The sequence below is a fragment of the Hemibagrus wyckioides genome, linkage group LG17 (assembly GCF_019097595.1).
Source record: "Hemibagrus wyckioides isolate EC202008001 linkage group LG17, SWU_Hwy_1.0, whole genome shotgun sequence".
NCBI lineage: Eukaryota > Metazoa > Chordata > Actinopteri > Siluriformes > Bagridae > Hemibagrus > Hemibagrus wyckioides.
This window is the reverse complement of record NC_080726.1, coordinates 93,069-105,000: the sequence shown is the minus strand read 5'-3', so window position 1 is coordinate 105,000 and position 11,932 is coordinate 93,069. Positions and strand designations below refer to the sequence as shown.

At 48.4% G+C, this 11,932-nt stretch overlaps 2 protein-coding genes across 4 annotated transcripts in view; one reads left to right on the top strand and one right to left on the bottom strand.

Annotated features, from left to right (window-relative positions):
- The window catches only part of LOC131367836 (piggyBac transposable element-derived protein 4-like), a 2,694-nt gene extending 1,968 nt beyond the window's left edge, over positions 1–726 (bottom strand). For 2 of the 3 annotated variants that reach the window (XM_058413395.1, XM_058413393.1), the window contains exon 1: positions 185–726. The gene's annotated coding sequence lies outside the window, so the exon portion shown is untranslated. Of the gene's footprint in view, positions 13–184 lie in introns of those variants that run through there. The other variant, XM_058413394.1, reaches the window with a different exon arrangement.
- Positions 727–883: 157 nt separating this feature from the next.
- Positions 884–11,932, top strand: part of asph (aspartate beta-hydroxylase) — a 76,755-nt gene continuing 65,706 nt past the window's right edge. Inside the window, exon 1 of the mRNA XM_058413392.1 lies at positions 884–1,059. Within this exon, the coding sequence (XP_058269375.1) occupies positions 1,020–1,059 (40 nt within the window). The 5' untranslated portion in view covers positions 884–1,019. The remainder of the gene's footprint in view (positions 1,060–11,932) is intronic.

Below are 11,932 nucleotides of genomic sequence, written 5' to 3'. Positions count from 1 at the left end.
AGCTAACCCCATTAAATTGTTCTTATGTCCATTACAGTTGACATCTATAAAAGGGCTAATATTTTTCCTGACAAAAAGTTTAACTGAACTCTGACCCCATATTATAATTCCTGACATGTTCATAAACAAGAAAATATATGATTATAATAGGTGAAAAATTATATCTTAACAATATATGACTTACCTTTTAATTTTTCCTGACAGGCACGTTTTTCTGCAGTCTCCATTTTGTCTCCGCATGAAAACAAACTTCCCCTCATCCCACCCAAACATATGAGATAGCATTGGAAAGGCCAGGATGTCCTCTATTGAGCACATCAGGCCTTAGTAGGGTAGCTCAAATGAGTCAAAAGATATAGATCAAAAACTAATGTCCATCACAGATGACATAAATGAATAGGCTGGGTCTCAGGATGATATATATATATATATATAGACACACACGTTGGTGAACGTAATATCATAGAAATATTATTATATTATTATAATACACGCTTTTTTCTCTCTCGATTTGTTGCAGATTTTATTTTAATAGATGTAAGATCTTCCTGTGGACGGATAAACACATCTCTCCACACATCTGAAAATAAACTTTAATAAATTATATAACCCTTCACTATTTTAATCTGTAAGGCGTAAACACAGCAGGCGGAATCTCGCGATAAGTTGAAAGACAGACATAATATCGCGCTAACTGGAATCTTCCATCTTGCCACGTTCCAGAGCATGCAGTGGGCGGCGTTTAACCCGCGGCTATCCACACGATTGAATCAAGGCAGGAGCTTTCGCGTGGGGATTGGCTGAAATTTTTCCTTCGCCCCACCTACAGCTACATTCCGAGTATATCACTGGCCGAATGCTGAGTCACTCAAAGCCAGTGGTGGGGTTGCTATGAGGCTTGAGTGTGTGCAGGGGGAGGGGCTGGTGTGATTTTACTCGGGTTCAGGATTTATAAAGCTGCAGAAGTCCGTCACATTAAACTGGGACACCGGACACTGTCGGACAACTGACCAGAGGAAATGGCCACGAAGAAAACCTCCCGAGGACAAGGCAAGAAAGGTGTGTATTCCCTTAGCTTTGGAAACAGGAAGCAGGTTAGAGTTCTGATTAATTTCTGCAGAATAGAGCTTCAGGTAAATCCTGCAGTACACACACACACACACACACACACACACACACACACACACACACACAGCAGGTTTACACACTGAGCTGATCACACACAGCAGGTTTACACACTGAGCTGATCACACACACACACACACAGCAGGTTTACACACTGAGCTGATCACACACACACACACACACACACACACACAGCAGGTTTACACACTGAGCTGATCACACACACACACACACACACACACACACACACAGCAGGTTTACACACTGAGCTGAGCACACACACACAGCAGGTTTACACACTGAGCTGATCACACACACACACACACACACACACACAGCAGGTTTACACACTGAGCTGATCACACACACACACACACACAGCAGGTTTACACACTGAGCTGATCACACACACACACACACACACAGCAGGTTTACACACTGAGCTGATCACACACACACACACACACACAGCAGGTTTACACACTGAGCTGATCACACACACACACAGCAGGTTTACACACTGAGCTGATCACACACACACACACACACACACACACACACACACACAGCAGGTTTACACACTGAGCTGATCACACACACACACACACACACACACACACACACACACACACAGCAGGTTTACACACTGAGCTGATCACACACACACACACACACAGCAGGTTTACACACTGAGCTGATCACACACACACACACACACAGCAGGTTTACACACTGAGCTGATCTCACACACACACACACACACACACACACACAGCAGGTTTACACACTGAGCTGATCACACACACACACACACACACACACACACACACACACACAGCAGGTTTACACACTGAGCTGATCACACACACACACACACACACACACAGCAGGTTTACACACTGAGCTGATCACACACACACACACACACACACACAGCAGGTTTACACACTGAGCTGATCACACACACACACACACACACACACAGCAGGTTTACACACTGAGCTGATCACACACACACACACACACACACAGCAGGTTTACACACTGAGCTGATCACACACACACACACACACACACACAGCAGGTTTACACACTGAGCTGATCACACACACACACACACACACACACACAGCAGGTTTACACACTGAGCTGATCACACACACACACACACACACACACAGCAGGTTTACACACTGAGCTGATCACACACACACACACACACACAGCAGGTTTACACACTGAGCTGATCACACACACACACACACACACACACACACACACAGCAGGTTTACACACTGAGCTGATCACACACACACACACACACACACACACACAGCAGGTTTACACACTGAGCTGATCACACACACACACACAGCAGGTTTACACACTGAGCTGATCGTACACACACACACACAGCAGGTTTACACACTGAGCTGATCACACACACACACACACACACACACACACACACACACACACACACACAGCAGGTTTACACACTGAGCTGATCACACACACACACACACACACAGCAGGTTTACACACTGAGCTGATCACACACACACACACACACACACACACACACACACACAGCAGGTTTACACACTGAGCTGATCACACACACACACACACACACACACACACAGCAGGTTTACACACTGAGCTGATCACACACACACACACACACACACACACAGCAGGTTTACACACTGAGCTGATCACACACACACACACACACACACACAGCAGGTTTACACACTGAGCTGATCGTACACACACACACACACAGCAGGTTTACACACTGAGCTGATCGTACACACACACACACAGCAGGTTTACACACTGAGCTGATCACACACACACACACACACACACACACACAGCAGGTTTACACACTGAGCTGATCACACACACACACACACAGCAGGTTTACACACTGAGCTGATCACACACACAACAGGTTTACACACTGAGCTGATCACACACACACACACACACACACACAGCAGGTTTACACACTGAGCTGATCACACACACACACGGCAGGTTTACACACCGAGCTGATCTCACACACACACACACACAGCAGGTTTACACACTGAGCTGATCACACACACACACGGCAGGTTTACACACCGAGCTGATCTCACACACACACACACACGGCAGGTTTACACACCGAGCTGATCTCACACACACACACACGGCAGGTTTACACACCGAGCTGATCTCACACACACACACACACACACACACACACGGCAGGTTTACACACTGAGCTGATCACACACACACACACACACACAGCAGGTTTACACACTGAGCTGATCACACACACACACACACAGCAGGTTTACACACTGAGCTGATCACACACACACACACACACACACACAGCAGGTTTACACACTGAGCTGATCACACACACACACACACACACACACACACACACACACACACAGCAGGTTTACACACTGAGCTGATCTCGCACACACACACACAGCAGGTTTACACACTGAGCTGATCTCGCACACACACACACAGCAGGTTTACACACTGAGCTGATCACACACACACACACACACACACACACACACAGCAGGTTTACACACTGAGCTGATCACACACACACACAGCAGGTTTACACACTGAGCTGATCACACACACACACAGCAGGTTTACACACTGAGCTGATCGCACACACACACAGCAGGTTTACACACTGAGCTGATCGCACACACACACAGCAGGTTTACACACTGAGCTGATCGCACACACACACACACACACACACACACACACAGCAGGTTTACACACTGAGCTGATCACACACACACACAGCAGGTTTACACACTGAGCTGATCGCACACACACACACAGCAGGTTTACACACTGAGCTGATCGCACACACACACACAGCAGGTTTACACACTGAGCTGATCGCACACACACACACAGCAGGTTTACACACTGAGCTGATCGCACACACACACACAGCACGTTTACACACTGAGCTGATCACACACACACAGCAGGTTTACACACTGAGCTGATCACACACACACACACAGCAGGTTTACACACTGAGCTGATCACACAGCAGGTTTACACACTGAGCTGATCACACACACACACACAGCAGGTTTACACACTGAGCTGATCACACACACACACACACACACACACAGCAGGTTTACACACTGAGCTGATCACACACACACACACACACACACACACACACAGCAGGTTTACACACTGAGCTGATCACACACACACACAGCAGGTTTACACACTGAGCTGATCACACAGCAGGTTTACACACTGAGCTGATTGCACACACACACAGCACGTTTACACACTGAGCTGATCACACACACACAGCAGGTTTACACACTGAGCTGATCACACACACACACACAGCAGGTTTACACACTGAGCTGATCACACAGCAGGTTTACACACTGAGCTGATCACACACACACACACACACAGCAGGTTTACACACTGAGCTGATCACACACACACACACACACAGCAGGTTTACACACTGAGCTGATCACACACACACACAGCAGGTTTACACACTGAGCTGATCACACACACACACACACACACAGCAGGTTTACACACTGAGCTGATCACACACACACACACACACACACAGCAGGTTTACACACTGAGCTGATCACACACACACACACACACAGCAGGTTTACACACTGAGCTGATCACACACACACACACACACACAGCAGGTTTACACACTGAGCTGATCACACACACACACACACACACACAGCAGGTTTACACACTGAGCTGATCACACACACACACACACAGCAGGTTTACACACTGAGCTGATCACACACACACACACACACAGCAGGTTTACACACTGAGCTGATCACACACACACACACACACAGCAGGTTTACACACTGAGCTGATCACACACACACACACAGCAGGTTTACACACTGAGCTGATCACACACACACACACACACACAGCAGGTTTACACACTGAGCTGATCACACACACACACACACACAGCAGGTTTACACACTGAGCTGATCACACACACACACACACACAGCAGGTTTACACACTGAGCTGATCACACACACACACACACACACACAGCAGGTTTACACACTGAGCTGATCACACACACACACAGCAGGTTTACACACTGAGCTGATCACACACACACACACACACAGCAGGTTTACACACTGAGCTGATCACACACACACACACACACACACACACACACACACAGCAGGTTTACACACTGAGCTGATCACACACACACACACACACACAGCAGGTTTACACACTGAGCTGATCACACACACACACACACACAGCAGGTTTACACACTGAGCTGATCGTACACACACACAGCAGGTTTACACACTGAGCTGATCTCACACACACACACACACACACACACACACAGCAGGTTTACACACTGAGCTGATCACACACACACACACAGCAGGTTTACACACTGAGCTGATCACACACACACACACACACACAGCAGGTTTACACACTGAGCTGATCACACACACACACACACACAGCAGGTTTACACACTGAGCTGATCACACACACACACACACACAGCAGGTTTACACACTGAGCTGATCACACACACACACACACACACACAGCAGGTTTACACACTGAGCTGATCACACACACACACAGCAGGTTTACACACTGAGCTGATCACACACACACACACACACAGCAGGTTTACACACTGAGCTGATCACACACACACACACACACACACACACACACACACAGCAGGTTTACACACTGAGCTGATCACACACACACACACACAGCAGGTTTACACACTGAGCTGATCACACACACACACACACACAGCAGGTTTACACACTGAGCTGATCGTACACACACACAGCAGGTTTACACACTGAGCTGATCTCACACACACACACACACACACACACACACAGCAGGTTTACACACTGAGCTGATCACACACACACACACAGCAGGTTTACACACTGAGCTGATCACACACACACACACACACACAGCAGGTTTACACACTGAGCTGATCGTACACACACACACACACACACACACACACACAGCAGGTTTACACACTGAGCTGATCGTACACACACACACACACAGCAGGTTTACACACTGAGCTGATCACACACACACACACACACACACACAGCAGGTTTACACACTGAGCTGATCGTACACACACACACACAGCAGGTTTACACACTGAGCTGATCGTACACACACACACACACACACACAGCAGGTTTACACACTGAGCTGATCGTACACACACACACAGCAGGTTTACACACTGAGCTGATCGTACACACACACACACACACACAGCAGGTTTACACACTGAGCTGATCGTACACACACACACACACACACACAGCAGGTTTACACACTGAGCTGATCACACACACGCAGCAGGTTTACACACTGAGCTGATCGTACACACACACACACACACACACACACACACACACACACACAGCAGGTTTACACACTGAGCTGATCACACACACACACAGCAGGTTTACACACTGAGCTGATCACACACACACACACAGCAGGTTTACACACTGAGCTGATCACACACACACACAGCAGGTTTACACACTGAGCTGATCACACACACACACACACACAGCAGGTTTACACACTGAGCTGATCACACACACACACACACACACACACACAGCAGGTTTACACACTGAGCTGATCACACACACACAGCAGGTTTACACACTGAGCTGATCACACACACACACACACACACAGCAGGTTTACACACTGAGCTGATCACACACACACACACACACACACACACACACACACAGCAGGTTTACACACTGAGCTGATCACACACACACACACAGCAGGTTTACACACTGAGCTGATCACACACACACACACACACACACACACACAGCAGGTTTACACACTGAGCTGATCACACACACACACAGCAGGTTTACACACTGAGCTGATCACACACACACACACACACACAGCAGGTTTACACACTGAGCTGATCACACACACACACACACACACACACACACACACACAGCAGGTTTACACACTGAGCTGATCACACACACACACACACAGCAGGTTTACACACTGAGCTGATCTCACACACACACACACACAGCAGGTTTACACACTGAGCTGATCACACACACACACACACACACAGCAGGTTTACACACTGAGCTGATCACACACACACACACACACACACAGCAGGTTTACACACTGAGCTGATCACACACACACACACACACAGCAGGTTTACACACTGAGCTGATCGTACACACACACACACACAGCAGGTTTACACACTGAGCTGATCACACACACACACACACACACACACAGCAGGTTTACACACTGAGCTGATCACACACACACACACACACACAGCAGGTTTACACACTGAGCTGATCACACACACACACACAGCAGGTTTACACACTGAGCTGATCGCACACACACACACACACACACACACACACACACACAGCAGGTTTACACACTGAGCTGATCGTACACACACACACACACAGCAGGTTTACACACTGAGCTGATCGTACACACACACACACACAGCAGGTTTACACACTGAGCTGATCGTACACACACACACACAGCAGGTTTACACACTGAGCTGATCACACACACACACAGCAGGTTTACACACTGAGCTGATCGTACACACACACACACAGCAGGTTTACACACTGAGCTGATCGTACACACACACACAGCAGGTTTACACACTGAGCTGATCACACACACACAGTAGGTTTACACACTGAGCTGATCTCACACACACACAGCAGGTTTACACACTGAGCTGATCTCACACACACACAGTAGGTTTACACACTGAGCTGATCTCATACACACACACACACACACACACAGCAGGTTTACACACTGAGCTGATCTCACACACACACACACAGCAGGTTTACACACTGAGCTGATCTCACACACACACACACACGCAGCAGGTTTACACACTGAGCTGATCTCACACACACACACACACACACACACAGCAGGTTTACACACTGAGCTGATCACACACACACAGCAGGTTTACACACTGAGCTGATCTCACACACACACACACACACAGCAGGTTTACACACTGAGCTGATCTCACACACACACACAGCAGGTTTACACACTGAGCTGATCGTACACACACACACACACACGCAGCAGGTTTACACACTGAGCTGATCGTACACACACACACACACACGCAGCAGGTTTACACACTGAGCTGATCGTACACACACACACACACAGCAGGTTTACACACTGAGCTGATCGTACACACACACACACACAGCAGGTTTACACACTGAGCTGATCTCACACACACACACACACAGCAGGTTTACACACTGAGCTGATCGTACACACACACACACACGCAGCAGGTTTACACACTGAGCTGATCACACACACACACGCAGCAGGTTTACACACTGAGCTGATCGTACACACACACACACACACACAGCAGGTTTACACACTGAGCTGATCGTACACACACACACACAGCAGGTTTACACACTGAGCTGATCGTACACACACACACACACACACACAGCAGGTTTACACACTGAGCTGATCGTACACACACACACACAGCAGGTTTACACACTGAGCTGATCACACACACACACAGCAGGTTTACACACTGAGCTGATCACACACACACACACACGCAGCAGGTTTACACACTGAGCTGATCTCACACACACACACAGCAGGTTTACACACTGAGCTGATCACACACACACACACGCACACACACGCAGCAGGTTTACACACTGAGCTGATCTCACACACACACACAGCAGGTTTACACACTGAGCTGATCTCACACACACACAGCAGGTTTACACACTGAGCTGATCACACACACACACAGCAGGTTTACACACTGAGCTGATCACACACACACACACAGCAGGTTTACACACTGAGCTGATCTCACACACACACACACACACACACAGCAGGTTTACACACTGAGCTGATCTCACACACACAGCAGGTTTACACACTGAGCTGATCACACACATACACACAGCAGGTTTACACACTGAGCTGATCGTACACACACACACACACACACACACACACAGCAGGTTTACACACTGAGCTGATCTCACACACACACACACACACGCAGCAGGTTTACACACTGAGCTGATCACACACACACACACAGCAGGTTTACACACTGAGCTGATCACACACACACACAGCAGGTTTACACACTGAGCTGATCTCACACACACACACACACACACACACGCAGCAGGTTTACACACTGAGCTGATCACACACACACACACAGCAGGTTTACACACTGAGCTGATCACACACACACAGCAGGTTTACACACTGAGCTGATCTCACACACACACACGCAGCAGGTTTACACACTGAGCTGATCACACACACACACACACACAGCAGGTTTACACACTGAGCTGATCTCACACACACACACACACACGCAGCAGGTTTACACACTGAGCTGATCTCACACACACAGCAGGTTTACACACTGAGCTGATCTCACACACACAGCAGGTTTACACACTGAGCTGATCACACACACACACGCAGCAGGTTTACACACTGAGCTGATCACACACACGCAGCAGGTTTACACACTGAGCTGATCACACACACACACACAGCAGGTTTATACACTGAGCTGATCACACACACACACACACACACACACACACAGCAGGTTTACACACTGAGCTGATCTCACACACACGCAGCAGGTTTACACACTGAGCTGATCACACACACACGCAGCAGGTTTACACACTGAGCTGATCTCACACACACACACACACACACAGCAGGTTTACACACTGAGCTGATCACACACACACGCAGCAGGTTTACACACTGAGCTGATCACACACACACACACACGCAGCAGGTTTACACACTGAGCTGATCACACACACACACAGCAGGTTTACACACTGAGCTGATCACACACACACACAGCAGGTTTACACACTGAGCTGATCACACACACACACACAGCAGGTTTACACACTGAGCTGATCTCACACACACACAGCAGGTTTACACACTGAGCTGATCTCACACACACACAGCAGGTTTACACACTGAGCTGATCTCACACACACACACACAGCAGGTTTACACACTGAGCTGATCTCACACACACACAGCAGGTTTACACACTGAGCTGATCTCACACACACACAGCAGGTTTACACACTGAGCTGATCACACACACACACACAGCAGGTTTACACACTGAGCTGATCACACACACACAGACACACAGCAGGTTTACACACTGAGCTGATCACACACACACACACACACAGCAGGTTTACACACTGAGCTGATCTCACACACACACACACACACACGCAGCAGGTTTACACACTGAGCTGATCTCACACACACAGCAGGTTTACACACTGAGCTGATCTCACACACACAGCAGGTTTACACACTGAGCTGATCACACACACACACGCAGCAGGTTTACACACTGAGCTGATCACACACACACGCAGCAGGTTTACACACTGAGCTGATCACACACACGCAGCAGGTTTACACACTGAGCTGATCACACACACACACACAGCAGGTTTATACACTGAGCTGATCACACACACACACACACACACACACACACACACAGCAGGTTTACACACTGAGCTGATCTCACACACACGCAGCAGGTTTACACACTGAGCTGATCACACACACACGCAGCAGGTTTACACACTGAGCTGATCTCACACACACACACACACACACAGCAGGTTTACACACTGAGCTGATCACACACACACGCAGCAGGTTTACACACTGAGCTGATCACACACACACACACACGCAGCAGGTTTACACACTGAGCTGATCACACACACACACAGCAGGTTTACACACTGAGCTGATCACACACACACACAGCAGGTTTACACACTGAGCTGATCACACACACACACACAGCAGGTTTACACACTGAGCTGATCTCACACACACACAGCAGGTTTACACACTGAGCTGATCTCACACACACACAGCAGGTTTACACACTGAGCTGATCTCACACACACACACACAGCAGGTTTACACACTGAGCTGATCTCACACACACACAGCAGGTTTACACACTGAGCTGATCTCACACACACACAGCAGGTTTACACACTGAGCTGATCACACACACACACACAGCAGGTTTACACACTGAGCTGATCACACACACACACACAGCAGGTTTACACACTGAGCTGATCACACACACACACACAGCAGGTTTACACACTGAGCTGATCACACACACACACACACAGCAGGTTTACACACTGAGCTGATCACACACACACAGCAGGTTTACACACTGAGCTGATCACACACACACAGCAGGTTTACACACTGAGCTGATCACACACACACACAGCAGGTTTACACACTGAGCTGATCACACACACACACACACAGCAGGTTTACACACTGAGCTGATCACACACACAGCAGGTTTACACACTGAGCTGATCTCACACACACAGACACACAGCAGGTTTACACACTGAGCTGATCACACACACACACACACACGCAGCAGGTTTACACACTGAGCTGATCACACACACACACACACAGCAGGTTTACACACTGAGCTGATCACACACAC